Source organism: Mesoplodon bidens, assembly GCF_964165515.1.
Source record: "Mesoplodon bidens genome assembly, chromosome: 4".
Taxonomy (NCBI): Eukaryota; Metazoa; Chordata; class Mammalia; order Artiodactyla; family Ziphiidae; genus Mesoplodon; species Mesoplodon bidens.
Genome location: NC_138160.1, coordinates 12,853,570 through 12,870,013, shown reverse-complemented (window position 1 = coordinate 12,870,013; position 16,444 = coordinate 12,853,570). Strand labels below are relative to the sequence as shown.

The 16,444-nt window shown below is 46.2% G+C and overlaps 1 protein-coding gene across 3 annotated transcripts in view; it reads right to left on the bottom strand.

Annotated features, from left to right (window-relative positions):
* The window catches only part of TRIO (trio Rho guanine nucleotide exchange factor), a gene marked incomplete at its 5' end in the record, with an annotated part of 386,192 nt that overhangs the window by 183,622 nt on the left and 186,126 nt on the right, over nt 1-16,444 (bottom strand). For all 3 annotated transcript variants that reach the window (XM_081233199.1, XM_081233200.1, XM_081233198.1), the window contains 2 exons: nt 5,015-5,245; nt 16,263-16,394. In XM_081233199.1, coding sequence (XP_081089325.1) covers nt 5,015-5,245; nt 16,263-16,394 — 363 coding nt within the window. The remainder of the gene's footprint in view (nt 1-5,014; nt 5,246-16,262; nt 16,395-16,444) is intronic.

The following is a 16,444-nucleotide window of genomic DNA, read 5'->3' as shown; positions in this document are numbered from 1 at the left end:
GTGGGCAGCGCCTCAAGAGGCATGACTCAAACTCACGCCTGGGCAAAATCACACCTCACAACAAGCAAAGACACACATGCCAACTCTGAGCATGTTACGGTCTAATTTATGAGGCTATTAAAGCATCCACTCTCACTAGGCTGTAATTCCTTGAGAAAAGGAAGGTTGAGTTAGTCAACATATTTACCTCTGTACCTCTCAGAATACCACACATTCAATTTTAGATATTTTGAAAAAAAGAATGAAGTGTGGACGAGAAGAATCTAGGGTGGACTAGATTTGCCTGACCATTTTTTCAGAATATTAGCTAATGGCCCAACACCAACCCGGAAGGAGTTTTTCCAAGAGATAAGTCTGCGAGGGTGAAGGGCTATGGGGGCAGCCAGAGGCTTTTGTAGGAGAAGCTCTCCTTGTCTGAGGGGCTTCTGTGGGGGGAGTCAGCCTGCTTCAGGAAAGCAGATTTCCGGGGCCCATTCATCTCACACAACATGTTGGAGCAGCCAAATCCCACCAGCCCAAGAGGCAGGCCGACTGCACCAGTGAGCAGGAGAAGGGGTTTGATGGCGTCCTGCTGTGGACTGCTTCCAAAACCGTCACCTCATCTGAACGAGTGCAGCAGTGATCAACGATGCTGTTAGAGAAAACTAAAGCATACCCTAAACTGGAAAACACCGCTTGGCAGTAAGACAACTCTTCATTCACTAATTCAACCAAACATCCACTGGGGGTTGCTCTAACAGTAAACAAAAGGCAATGGGGGGCTTCCCTGGTGGCGCAGTGGCTGAGAGTCCACCTTCCGACGCAGGGGGCGCGGGTTCGTGCTCCAGTCCGGGAGGATCCCATGTGCCGCAGAGCGGCTGGGCCCGTGAGCCATGGCCGCTGAGCCTGCGCGTCCGGAGCCTGTGCTCCGCAACGGGAGAGGCCACAGCGGTGAGAGGCCCGCGTACCGCAAAAAAAAAAAAAAAAGGCAATGGGAATAGGTCTATTATTTGACCACCAAGAAATATGACAGATGGTATTAATTTTATTTTTAAGCTAACGATGACCAAGGTTAAGGCTGTCCAGTAGGCAGGACATGTGTTTGGGCAAATCTTCAGCAAGTCTTCCTACCACCCGTGCCCCCCAACCTTTGATTTGGACCTGTGCTCAGTGCTCTGTGATGGTAGCTTCACACCCCCTACCCCACAGCGCCTGACTCCTATCCAAAACACTGTCCATCCAGAAATTACGAAATTGCCTTTGCTTGTTATGAAAAAAAAATCACTAACCACTAAACCAAAATTATGCGTTTTAAAAATGAAATCCCCCATGCCATCCCCCCCAGCCCTCCCTGCCTCAAGGGCACGCGCTATTAATGGTCTCACGTCTTTTCTTTCAAGTGTTTTTCCACAGACAAGCATATACTCTTCCTGGAGGGCTGTCTTCACAAGAATGTCATCGTCCTTACCTCTTTTGTGGGAAGCTGCTTTTCTTTTTCCTCAGAATTTACAGATGTCTTTTCAGGACCCAAAGCAACCAAAAAACACTTGTGGTATCTCTAATTGGCTTATGATGTTGCCCTGGAGTTTGATTGTTTTTGTCTTGACAAATTTATCTTCTGCTGACAACATCTTCCTAAAGTACTATTTTCTTTTCCTCACTTATCCTCAGCTTACCTTTCCTCCATTATGCTCAAGATGGCAAAATTTTTCCCTGTGTGTGATTAATTTCTTGAGTTTCAGAAACACATTTTCAGTCCTGCCAGCCTAAGGACTCCTCCTAAGCAAAGTGTTTGCTTTGCTTATTAATCTTATCAACTTCGCTCCTGGCTTCACAAGCTCACAGAGCAATTTCCCGTTTGCATAATGAGTCCAAACCATTCCCGATCATTTAGTCGACAAAATGTTTCCCTTAAACAGCAATTATTATTTCTTCAGAATGCTAATAGGGCCATGGACTGCAAAACATTCTCTCCTGCCGACATCCAATACTAAAGCGGCTCTGTTCTGGCTCTTGAGAAAAAAAATTAACAGCTTAAAGAACTGGCCTCGTAATTATCGAAATTACCTTTCTACCTACAAAAATTAATGTTTGCGGTTTTCAAATTCAAGCACAGTTAACTACCTGGCACCAAACTAGATGATTTTCTCATCAGCTTGTTTCCAAAGGCTTCCTCTTCTCACATGACAGCCCAGTGGCTTATTCTTATGTGACTGGGTGCCCCAGGGAGCCATGAGAGCTGGGGGGAGAAAAGAAAGGGGGGCCAGCCGCTGCTCCAGACACAAGTCCAGAAAGTGTGCTGGCCCGTGGACACGTAATGAACAGCTGGCCCAAGGGATACGGAGGCAGGGGGGGAAATCCTTTAATAATCACGTCTAAGCTATTAACATTCCACACTTTGTGACAGTTTTTGGACAATTAAGAAAAACTAATGTTGGTGCTTTCAACCTCACAATTTCAGTTCTCACAGTAACTTCTAGACCTTGACTCCTCCATCTTCTTTCCCTGGCAATTACCTTCTTCAACAAAAACAACATCGTAAAGACGCATGCACGGTATCAAAATGATTATTCCTATGGCGCTTTGTACGTGCAACCTTCAGAGAACTCAAAACCATCAGTAAAATCAAAGTATACTATGCGAAAGTTAAAAATTATAGAGCAATTAAAAGGATCTGGAACTCACGAGATCCCATTACTAGAAGAATGATGACCAGTGCATATGGAGGACCTACGTGTCGTCAGGACACGGCACGACTTCCACGCCTCCGTCCATCGGCAGACAACGCCCTCCGGGGCAGGTGAGACTCGGGCAGAGCGCAGTCTGAGCCTCTCCCTGTCTAAGCAATGCTCCCGGACTCGGGACACCCAGGGAGGGGACATAGGCTCTGTTCCCGACCCATCACTGTGGCTTCAGGCCAACTCCCCTGGAGGCCACGGGCTTCCCTGCACCCCCAGAATTCCTCATCCAGACTGACACCTCATCCACGCCCTTGCTTTCTCCTCTGTTTTAGGGCAAAGACACAACTTTTATCTTATTTATTACTAAAGCTATATCATATTTCATAAGCTCCCACAGCGTTAATCCTCAAAACCCTGGTAGCAGGACAATCTTCCATATTTCATAACAAGGAAATAAATGGTATTGGGACTGGGCTTCCTCTTATTTTTGTAACAGCAATAAAGATGTCAACTGCTTAGAAATGAATGACTGTAAAAGCCCGTTTTTCATTAATCAGACGACTATTTATTAAGCACCCTGTGCTCCTCGAACTGCGCTACCCACTATCCACCACTATTCACTATCCACTATTTATTAAGCGCCCCCCGTGCCCCTCGGACTGCACTATACACTATCAACCACTATTCACTATCCACTATTTATTAAGTCCCCCTGTGCCCCTCGGACTGCACTATCCACTATCCACCACTATCCACTATCCACCACTATTCACTATCCACCACTATTCACCACTATCCACTATCCACCACTATTCACTATCCACCACTATTCACTATCCACCACTCTCCACTATCTACCACTATTCACTATCCACTATTTATTAAGCACCCCTGTGCCCCTCGGACTGCACTATCCACTATCCACCACTATTCACTATCCACCACTATTCACCACTATCCACTATCCACCACTATTCACTATCCACCACTATTCACTATCCACCACTATCCACTATCCACTATTTATTAAGCACCCCTGTGCCCCTCGGACTGCACTATCCACTATCCACCACTATTCACTATCCACTATTTATTAAGCACCCCCGTGCCCCTCGGTCTGCACTATCAACTATCCACCACTATTCACTATCCACTATTTATTAAGCACCCCCGTGCCCCTCGGTCTGCACTATCCACTATCCACCACTACCCACTATCCACCACTATTCACTATCCACCACTATCCACTATCCACCACTACCCACTATCCACCACTATTCACTATCCACCACTATTCACTATCCACCACTATCCACTATCCACCACTACCCACTATCCACCACTATTCACTATCCACTATTTACTAAGCACCCCCGTGCCCCTCAGTCTGCACTATCCACTATCCACCACTATCCACTATCCACCACTATCCACTATCCACCACTATTCACTATCCACCACTATCCACTATCCACCACTACCCACTATCCACCACTATTCACTATCCACTATTTACTAAGCACCCCCGTGTCCCTCGGTCTGCACTATCCACTATCCACCACTATTCACTATCCACCACTATTCACTATCCACCACTATTCACTATCCACCACTATCCACTATCCACCACTATTCACTATCCACTATTTACTAAGCACCCCCGTGTCCCTCGGTCTGCACTATCCACTATCCACCACTATTCACTATCCACTATTTACTAAGCACCCCCGTGTCCCTCAGTCTGCACTATCCACTATCCACCACTATTCACTATCCACCACTATCCACTATCCACCACTATTCACTATCCACCATGATTCACTATCCACTATTTATTAAGCCCCCTCGTGCCCCTCGGACTGCACTATCCACTATCCACCACTATTCACTATCCACTCTTTATTAAGCTCCCCCTGTGCCCCTCGGACTGCACTATCCACCAAGCGGGGAGAGAAGTATGATTAGCCCATCATTAAATAACTGGAGAGCAGACAAACCTTAAACTGTACCAGCACTCGCTATGAGCACCAGAGGCATTATTCTCACACATAAACATAACTAAGGACAGCCTGTGTCAAGAATAGAACAGAGGGGCCCCGGGTTAGGCGCTGCATCATCTCCTGTGTTCCAGGACTATGAGCTCGTGGCAGACAGCAGCCTGAACACACGTTCTCAAAGCGCCACTTTCACTCATGGCAAGAAAGGAGATGTGCATGCGTGTCTGTGTGTGTCTCTCTCTCCCACCTGGCCAGCTTGCTTTCATCAGCACAGACGGCCCCCTGTGACGACACGCCCACCTACGCTCTCGCTCGGCACAAGTCGCCCCGCGCGGACAGGGGCTCCGTGAGACCCACCTGCTGGACGTCCTGCTGGAAAACGCACAGCTGAAGCCTCTGGTGGAGCCGGACCTTGCGGTGCTGCCAGATGTTCTCCAGCTGCCGCTGGTGATGCAGCACCTCGTGGATGACGTCGAGAACGTGGTGCACGGCCTTGGAGTAGTTGGCGGAGGCCGTGAGGGAATCGGAGCTGCCGGGAGTCAGGGGCCGCTGGAGCTTGTCGAGGAGTGACTTCCCGTCCTGGCTCACCTGCCGGCAGGACAGACGAGCGATCATGAACCAGCAAGTATTCCAGACCCGAGGCTCCGCCCAGGCCACGCTGCAGAACCTGTCCTCCAGCGCGTGTGCGCACACACGCACAGACACGTGCTCGCACACACACAGACATAAACCGCAGTTTCTTTCAAAGGCATGTTATATAAAGAACAAAATAAAATTGAAAACAAATCCATCAGTTATTCAGTTACATCACAAAACCAAATATGGTAAAACACGGACTTAAAAGAACATTCATCATCACGGAACACTGTAGTAGATGCTAGTCCTAATAAATAAACATGGTATTTTGCCTTAAATGACATATGGGCTGACATAAAATTTCATTGCTGCGATATCTGCAAATTAAAATTTTAAAGTAATACTTTTCTTGAGTTATGTTAGCGAGAATGCAACAATCACAATGGAGCAAAATTTTTAATGCTGAATCTGAAACCTCACTTAAGAAGAAATCAATAATCTAGCACCAGGCAAAGAATACGTACTTTCACTTTCTGACACAGTTGGATAGCAATTTTACCTCAAAAAATAAAAAAGAAAATTAAAAAGTGCCATTTTATTTGGTTCATTAACTTAGAAGCAATTTTAATTAAAATGCCATCATTTCTTAAAGGAGATTTCAGTGCTGTATCACAGCAGTTAACTATCAAAGTACAATTAAATGAAAGCAATCAGACTAACCAAAAACAGTAAGAAAAGGTGAGGGCAGAATACGGAAAGAAAAGCATTATGCATTTTTTACATTTAAACGTATGAACGATTATGCCAGATGTGGGAGAAACTATATGATCAGACTGGACGAGAAGAAGCATGTGATGCACATAACGTGGCTGGGCTGTGTGTGGGGCTCAGGGCGTTCCCTAAGCCAGTCCTCATAGCCAGGATCCTGCTCAGATCCTCCTGAATCTGAAAGCCTCCTTGGGTTTCTATGGAAAGGAGGAGCGAAACGGAGCCTTGTTTCTTAAAATATAAATGTATTAATTTATTTATTTTTGGCTGCGTTGGGTCTTCGTTGCTGCGCACGGGCTTTCTCTAGTTGCGGTGAGCGGGGGCTACTCTTCATTGCGGTGCGCAGGCTTCTCATTGCAGTGGCTTCTACTGCCGTGGAGCACGGGCTTTAGGCGTGTGGGCTTCAGTAGTTGCGGCATGCGGGCTCAGTATTTGTGGCTTGCGGGCTCTAGAGCTCAGGCTCAGTAGTTGTGGTGCAAGCGCTTAGCTGCTCCGCGGCATGTGGGATCTTCCCAGACCAGGGCTCGAACCCGTGTCCCCTGCATTGGCAGGCGGATTCTTAACCACTGTGCCCCCAGGGAAGTCCCGAAAGGGAGGCTTGTTAACAGACGCAGACAGGGTTCAGGGGCAAACCCTTAGGACAGAGGAGAGTGGGGCACTGGGTGACTGGGACAGGCCAAAGGAAGCCTTTAGCAACCAAAAACTGGTGGCAAATGAGAGGCATGTGGAATTTTCTAATCTCTTCCTTTAATCCTCTTACAACTTTAAATCTTGCTGGAATGCAACATGTTTGTTTCCTAATACCTGATTCGGAGACCTTTGTTTGAAGTGCTGACTATTCCTTATGAAGGTTGGCTACCAGCCTTTGTAGATGAAAATTCATCTAATACATCAAGTTAGAAAAACTGAAGCAGAAACAAACCAAGCTGACATAACCAAAGAGAACAGGGGAAAAAAAGGAACCAACCGAACCGCAGCAGTTGTGTCAGGCATGTGTACAAACAAAAACAGAGGAAATGCAAGTCTTCCAAAGCAGGGAGTTGCCCCCAGGAGTCACTGAAACTTGCGTGGGCACTTTTGATACAATGATTTGGGGGAGGGGAGGCACAGTGACTGACTTGGGTTCGGAAGGGATTTATTGTGACAGATTCACAGAGGCAGGATATTACCTCAAAATCATCCCGCTTTTTGTAATAATCTGAGTTAGGCTCTATTTGACATATAAACAAGGAGGTTTTTTTTCTTTTTCTTTTTCTTTTTTCACCTACTCCAATATACACTGATTTTTCCAGGAATGCAGTTAACCATGTTAATCAAAGGAAGGCAGTGCTTGGTCTTCTTTGAAACTTTACAAGAGCTGCTTACCGTTTTAAAATACCAGCACAATGGTTTTATATATATTGCAAGCACCTGAATATCTAATTTTTTTCTCCTCCATTTTGCACGTACTTAGGCATTTATAGACTGAAACACATTTTATCATAAATCACCTTTCTTTTTTCTCTCATTCATATTGTAGCATATCAGTAACTTATATATACAAACATAAATTTTTTCTGAAAATAATTACCCATACCTTTTATTTGAGCAGGTACCCTAAAATTTCAGTTAAACAATGGGGGTGCAGCCTTTCTTAGGACTGAGGACCAATACTCCAAGTTACACATTTCGCATTTGTACAGAGCCTAGAAAGAATTCCTTATAAATATTTCCTCTGAGTTTTACTCCTTATAATATGCGTAAGTCAGGAAACATACACCAGAGCATATGACTTGGTGAACGTGTGCCAGAAGGATATAGATCAGAAGATGTGGCAGAAACTGAGAGCTGCTTCCCCAAAGTCCACTTGCCCCTCCTTGATAGCCAAACCCCACAGTCAGGAACGGCAACACTCCAGCTATAAACCTGCATTTCCTAGACTAGCTTCCAAGTAGGAGTGGCTAACGTAACAGAGGTAAAAAATGCTGAATGGGGCTTCCAGGAAAGCTGCCTAGGAGGCCGAGTATGCTCGTTCCCCCCTTGCCTCTTTCTCCTCCCTGCTGCCGATAACTTGGTGAAAATGGCTGGAGCTTCAGCAGCTACTGATGACGTTGAGGCAACCTTAAGGATGGTAGCCCACCTGCTAGAAGAGGCAAAGCAAAAAGACAAAAGGATTCAGAGATCCTCCTACTAACAGAGCTACCATACCAGCCCTGGGATGCAAGCCCTGGGAAGGTTTACTTTTTCCCACTGGTAAAAAGTAAACCTCTATCTTAAGCCGTTGTTTTGGATCTTAAACCACAATACAAAATGACAAATGGGTCCCCAGCCCTTACCAAGTTTCCAAAGGCATCCATGTGACACCATTAATATTCTACTACTGAGAATAAATAAATAATCCGAGAGAGAATATTCCAACTAATCTTTCTTGGGTGTCTTTGCATCTGTCTGACAGAGCTCGAGAGCAGATATTATTACTGGGTTTAGAACAACATGCCTACTCATGGTGGAGGGGCGGGAGGGAATGACTGAGTACGTGAACACACAATCACCTTAATATAAGGGAACACATTAAGCAAAGCTCTGCCTTCTGGGTGCCCCTAAGCAGGGATTAAACTGTCTCTGGTGGTGCCCCTGCTGGTACTGTCACTTGTGGGTAGAGAGTGTGCCAGCAGAAGTGGCTAGAAACAAATCCCAGTCAAGAGGACACCTGTTGAACCAAAACTAGACCCCATGGAACTCCAAATGTGTGTTCATACGTAACAATTCTCCAATAAAGCTTTCAGGAATAGTTCTACTCTATTTCAGTTTAGCAGTCACAAATTTGTCAATTTAAAAGGTATTATTTAAGCACATGAAGAATACCATATATAAATTTTAGTAAATTTTAGCAAAATGTCTTTGTCTTTATAAGTACAGTAGTACTATATAGGGGAAAATATGCTAGAATTTTATAAAGAGGACTGTTCTATTGTATAAAAATAAGGATTTTTAAATGGTACAGAATAACCAGCAGAAAACTAATGAAATAAAAAACGGAAAATAGCAAATTATTCATATATAATTTAAGTACTAGAACAATGAATATATATAAGTTTATGGTATGTGATACAGTTCTGAATTTCTTAACTATATAGAAGCAGGTGAATTAATTTACTTAAGTTATATGTATTGTCTAAAAACGTGTTTTTAGCTTTCAGGCAGTCAAACCCTGTCCCACAAAGAGACCACAGCTGTAAACAGAGGAAATCAACCTTTACTATCAAAAAGCAGGAACGATCTGCTGTAATTTTTGAAAACATCAAATTGGGCCATTTTTTCACATTCTGCTCTTCATTTCTCTTGGAATACAGCACTCAGGGACTTGAAAGGCAGTGGAAGTGACATTCTACAAAGAGTAACATTTTATAAATATATGAACTAATACACTCTAATACCTAAATGAGTTAAGAAAAATGCAAAAAAGAGGGCTTCCCTGGTGGCACAGTGGTTGAGAGTCCGCCTGTCGATGCAGGGGACGCGGGTTCGTGCCCCGGTTCGGGAAGATCCCACGTGCCGCGGAGCGGCTGGGCCCGTGAGCCATGGCCACTGAGCCTGCGTGTCCGGAGCCTGTGCTCCGCAATGGGAGAGGCCACAACAGTGAGAGGCCCGTGTACCGGAAAAAAAAAAAAAAAAAAAAGGAAAAAAAGGGGTTGAAGTTTAAAATTTTACCATATCATAAGTATGTTCGTTCCTAATATTTAAGAGGAAACTTAACTGTTTAAAATCAAGAACAGTGGTCTGGTTCTTGATTATTTACTTTTAATCAAAACTTCACCTAAGACCTGTAACTTGGATTCCTGTGCGCCACCCTACAAAACGTTCCGCCAAACCTCACAGAGGCTTGCCCGTTCTTATATCCGGTACCTGGGTCTCTATATTTCCCACTAGATCAAATTAGAGCTCAGAGCCTCCAGCAGGAGTACCCTTCCCTCACACACAGAATGCTGCTCTGATCTACAGAAAGAGACCAGTACCTGGAGATTATCGCTCAAGGTGGCAACAACCACCACCCAAGGACCAAGTATGACCTGGGAAAGGTCAGTCAGATCCAAATGTGGTGCTATATCAGATCTAACAGTGCTCGAACAGTATTCCCAAGATAGGACCAATGTAGGCAAAATACATGAACTGCATAAAGGCACGGCTAGAAATGACGACACTCGACACTCGACACGTCGTGAAGAAACGGTGGTCCTTCTTCAAATCTTTTATGCATTGACTCAAACCAGCATCCCCCTCTTTGCTTCCTTCGCAGGGTGTGGCTCATCACAGCCTGCAGGGCACAGCCCTCCATGCGGAGCCTGAGAACGTTTCGCAGCCCCACTACCCTCCGCAACTCTCACGAAGTTATTCTCAAGTCCAGGTTCTAGGAAAGCAGGAAAGAGTGACGAATGGTAGCACGTGAGCGTCCAGCTTGCTTTGCAGTTGTGGTCGACACTCCTCAGCCAAAGGGATGAACACTTTGTCTTTGAGTCAGGAGCGTAAACCTGTCTTAAGATGGCTCCGCAAGGAAGCTGCTGCTACTAACACTGGCCAAGGACCTTCTGAAGGGCTGCATGCTGGCTTCCCACACCCCAGGGAGGCCACCCAACATCCTTACCTTTAGAGGATGGGACTCCCCGCTGAGACGGTTTTCTTCAGGCAAAGCTCTTAGGATGGAATTCTGAAAGCCTATTTCCGTTTCTTTCAGCTATTAGGTTTCTTACTCAAAACCAGATCAACCTAACCAGGCCCGGCTCGCTGACACCTCTACCTGGGATCTTCAGAAAGGGAAAACCAGAACAGGACCCAGACAAGGAACTGGCTGGCACAGCCCGGCCAGTTAAGTCAACTGTATGCAGAGAACATGCATGTTCTACAGATTCCACGTGGGCTTGACCTCTGTTGCTTCTGTATTTCAAGCCCTTGCAAGGCCTGAAGTTTGGGGGTGCAGAGAGAGACCCCCGGATGGTCTGTTGGCTCTGATGCGGTGCCCAACATTGACTACGGCACCTGCACGTCTACAGCGATGCTGCAGTATTTAATGAGGCTTTGAAATAACCGCTCTAGAGAAGTTGCTCTATAGCCAGGCAGGCAAGCTGTCACACATCACCGACAGGGTTTTAGGATGTTTACTATCGGGGAGACTCATTTTTGTGTTTGCTTTTCTTTTAGGCTAATAACCCTCATCGGGCCATCACCCACTTGCACAGCTCCTTCAAAAAGGAGCTCTAGCAGCTCTTCAGGCCGCCTATCAGCCACTTCTACGAGGTGCTGTTGAAGTGTGCAGTAAGTTAAATTGAGAAATGTGTGAAACTGTTAAACTGACATTTCAATATTTGTTAAATTGAGAAGCCGATGCAGAAACTAAACCCTGAGGTCACACTGGATCAGGCGGGCCGCGGTGGACGTGGCATTCCACCTCCTCCGCTCTAAGAATCCCCGCCTGTGACTGCTGTGGCGAAGACCACGGGTAGGTGGCTGGACGCCCGGTACACAGTCTCACGTCACAGTTCAGATGGGGGCGGTTAGGGTTACAGATGGCACGGGCATGCTGTACTGAGATAAGAATCACGTCTATGAATTCAGCTTGTTGAGAAAGTAGTTGGTAAGTCTGCTTAAGATAAAATGTGGAAAAGGACTACTCTCTGTGCTGTTTCTACAACTACAGCTTATCCCAGATGTTTGCATTGCTTCACTCTCCTGCGATCAACTACATCAGACAGCGTGAGCCCCAAACCTGGCAAACTGAAGCAAGCACATGTTGACGAGGCACGGGCATGCTCCTGTTGCTACAACACAAACAGGAACGTGGGACAGGTCTAATTAAAGCACAGAAAAGCAGGTGTTTGTGTCCTGGGGGGAAAAAAAAGTGCTGGGAAAGTTTCCTCTGCAAACTTTTGTGACCAGAGACTAGAAGCTGTAGGTAACTATTTAAAGAAAAAAATTGCGGAAGGAAGGAGGAAGGAAGGAGGGAAGGAAAGGAAAAGTCGGTGAAAGAAAAAGGAGGCACAAGCCCTGCTTACCAATATTCCTCCTCCTAAGTGACCTGTGCCCATGGCAGGGGTGCACTCAATTTCTGTGGGATGAGTGCCTCCTGGGCAGCCGGCAGCTCTTGAGAGCCAGGCAGGGAATATCTCAGTGTGTGGGCTGTAAAGCATCTGCATCAGAGTCCCTGGATCACTTGGGAAACCCACTAAAGATGGAGATTCACTATCTCTGGGGGTGGAGTACGAGAAGCTGCACTTATAACCAGCATGCTCAGGTTAGAAAACCACTGATTTAGGAAAAGAAGAAAATCACTGAAAAGACGAGTGATCCTTGCTTTCCCATCCCCCATTCCCCCTCCCCTCCTAACATGGAGGAACCAGTGCCCAGGGTCTGCAGCAGTGAGCGGTGGAGGTGCCACGGTGACCCCGCGCTGGGCTTCCTAAGGGCGCGGGCACTGGGGGTGGTCAGAGGCCGGGGGAACGGGGGAGACTGGGAAGACAGAGCAAAGGCACTTAACGAACAAATAACTTAATATACCGAGGATAAAGGGAATCAGGTTTCTCGCCATCTGAAAGGGGATTTATAAAGAGAAAGGGAAAGGCTGGTACTGGATTAGAGACGGATGTGTCAGTAGGAACATGTGCGGTTTTAAAACAGAGACAGACACAGACACAGCAATAGCTGTAGATGTATGTGCATGGATGGATGCATGGGTGGGTGGGTGGATGGGTATCTACATTCACATGCTTCCTGACTCTGCTCAGACGGCCTAGAAGCACTGGCACCCCACAAGCAAGTGAACATTCTTGAGCAGCCAGATCCTTGTTTCTAAATACCATGCAACACTACAAGGAACCAGAACCTCTTGGTGAGACGCCTGATCTCAGGGATGAGGCAGGAAAAGAACAAGATGAGCCTGGGAACATCCTGTTATGCTAGATAGTAACACTCCAATAACGATAAGGACAGATCAGAAAAACACAGAAACACGAGGCCTAAGTTGTCCCACTGTCCAAACGTGGACAATTTAGGCGTCAAAACAGAGTACTGGATTTTAACCCATGGAATATAATAAGATTTCATAGATTCATACTGAAATAATAAATAAATTAAAAAATGGGGAAGAAAGGAAATAAAGTCCTTCCTACAGCAGAAGGTCACCTAATGAATATAGAAGGAATCATGGAAATAGGTCCCCAGCGTCTGAGGGCATCACAGTGGCGCTGTCGTGGGCAGGAGTCAGCAGGGACGCTAAGGCCGTGAGAAGTCTGAGGTATAGACACTGCCCACCTCACCAGGTGGTCAAGGTTAGCACCGGCAGTCGTGGGGTGGGGGGGGTCAGCATCCTGTGCCCCTGCTGTGACACTCGGCCCAGTCAGCTCCCCAAGAAAACTGCGTGGGTGGGAGGCTGAGGGTCATCCTACAGAAGAAAAGGCCTGAACTCTAAGACTGTCGAAGACACAGGCAGAGAAAGACTAAAGAATGTTCCAGTGTGAAGGAGGCCGGTGAGACGCGTCCACTAACGTACCGCATGCTGCCAGGCCGGAAAAGAGAAAGAGACGTAGCCGGGACAGGGGGAAATACGGATGGCCCGTGGGCAGGATGGTCGTGTTGTGTCAGTGTCGATGTGAGGGCTGGAGAGAGGCGGGGGGAGAGGACAGCGCAAACCACCAGGCAATCCGGTCAAGGCAACGCGGGAGCTCCCTGTTCTAACACTTTTCTGCAGCCTGAAACTACCTCCAAATTTAAACAATTTACAAGGGAAAAAAATTTCTCTTCTACTGAATTTCTCTTCAATTCATTCTCTTCTACGGAAAGTCTTTTCTGTTCATCTAGTTCCAACCACTGTCTCCTTGAGTTTACAGCTCAGTTGCAAACATGTTCTTAGGCTAAAAACTGTGGTTTAAGCCTGGGAAGCTACCTGCCATCAAATCTACTTGCCATCAAATCATTTTAAATTATTAGCACCAATTTAAAATCTAATGAAACCACACCACAGGTAAACCTAAGTTCCCATGTTAAGATGCCCCATTTTTATAGAAGGCAGTGGAAACGGTGAGAGAATTCTGTTCTTGGCTAAAAGTGCCAAGGGGCAGCGGGCAGGCTGACTGGCCACCAGGCCAGAGGACGACACTGGTCAGGTCAGGCTGAGTCCAAGGTAAGTCCTGTAGGTGAAGACTGTAGCCCAGTCCTGCCAATCACCTTGTGTGTGAGCTGTTCAATCCCATAGCAATCTGGAACCTACCAATGCAATTGAAAAGCTGCTCCCAAGAAAATCATTAATAAGAAGATGGGTGAAGGCCTAGTTATACCAGGGATAACAGGGTCATTCATCCACTTTCTATATTACAGGTCAAAATCAGATGATGCATGGAGATGGTACACTAGGGGGAAGAACTTAACGCTCTTTGGAACTCACACATTCCTCATGAATCAGAGTGATTAAAAAACTACAGATCTGTTCAGACTTCACTTTTCCTATTAAAAAAGCTATCACTTATTTATACAGTTTCTAATAAACTAGATAACCAAATTAGCTTATAAACACCTGATGCAAAATTAAGAAACATAATACAGAGTTGACTATTTTTTAATTGCATGACAACATAAAATAGTGTTAAAGAGGGATCATGCTAAGTAAAGAGGTGTCCAGAGAAACAAACACGTATCAACTTTCTCGGGCAGGAGACTGGACCACACTGTGAAGCAAATATTGTAGCGCATCACACGTTCATTTAATTCACCCGCGGGCATGGTGGGGTCAGGAGACCTGGGCCCAAGGACATGAGAATGACAGCTGTTTGGTGAAGCAGGACGTGTCAGACTGAAAATCAAATGGCCGAACAACTTTGACAGGTGTGGATGTGGCTCAAATCAAGGAAGATCTGGATTTAAACATAGTCACCCCTTGGTAACAAGGGGGAATGGTTCTAGGACCCCCCATGGATACCCAAACCAGTGGATGCTCAAGTCTCTTTTCTACAACCGCGGAGAACAGGTGACCCCGCACATCCAGAACGCAGACCTGTGGCTACAGAAGGCTGACTGTTCTTCCTAAACATCTACTCCATGCTCAGCCCTCTGCCAGGTGGTTTGAAACATTTTCTTACTGGAGTCTCACAGTAATCTTTCCTGTGAGCATATAGTATTATAGATGCTGAAAGCAAGCACGCACAGAACTCCTACCCACTCCCCACTCCCCTCCAGGAACTTAACCAGTATCATAAAGGCAGACTGGCCGGAAGGGCCAGATGACCACGACGTGGACAAGAGTGACCTGCCTGGACCTACGTGTATTTGTCGTTGTCACTGCATCTAGCACAGTGGTGGCTGAGAACACACAGGCAGCCTGCCTGGGTTCAGTCCCCGCTCCACCTCCTACAAGCTGTTAACCAGGCACAAGTCACCTGACCTCTGCAGCGCGCTTTCCTCATTTGTAACAGTGGGTTAGTAGGAGTCCCTGCCCCAGAGCTGAAGGCATTAAACAAGTGATTACATAACGTCCTTACAACAAAGCCTGGCACAGAACGTGGCAGAAAATAAAGCAGGGATATGTTAAATAATTAATTTAAACTAATAAAGAAAACAGTCCACTTAGATTCCTAGAACAGCAAGTGGCTTTACACACTTGAAAAAACTGTGTATGCTTTTTTTTTTTTGCGGTGCACGGGCCTCTCACTGTTGTGGCCTCTCCCGCTGCGGAGCACAGGCTCCGGACGCGCAGGCTCAGCGGCCATGGCTCACGGGCCCAGCCGCTCCGTGGCACGTGGGATCTTCCCGGACCGGGGCACGAACCCGTGTCCCCTGCATCGGCAGGCGGACTCTCAACCACTGAGCCACCAGGGAAGCCCCTGTGTATGCTTTGAAATCCAGAACACGAGGTATATCAGGTTTCCCTCTTTTCTAGAAAGTTTCATTCAGGAATAGTAGATTGAGTTTGACTAGACTGAATAGCACACAAAATACTATTTCCTAAACAGAGGTAGTCAAGAAGATTACAATTTTGTTGATTTTAGCAGATGACAATCTAAGCACTCTAAAGAAAATCCACAAACGTCACAGGGCCGTGAAGAGATTGCCCTCTGCTCTGTCCTGTTTTACTCACTAGCCCTCACCCCCAACTCCTGTTCAAAAGTTACAATGAAACTTCAGTTCAACTCGAAACTTGTAAGTTTCTTCTAGACTAGCCAAAAATTTGATTTTTTCAACTTTCAGTGCTATGACACAAAAATAGTGCTGCTTTACAGCTGAAGTAGATCTGACCACTCACCTCAGAGTAAGCAAGGGTGATGTGCTCATATATCCCCTGGTGATGATGTATGGCATCCTCCAGGTCCTGCAGCTCGGAGGGAAGGTCCACCTCACCACAGGCTTTGCACCACGAGTCCACGTTGCTCATATACTGGGATGGTATGGGAAAAAAAAAAAAAAAAAAGGATTATGTCTACCAGT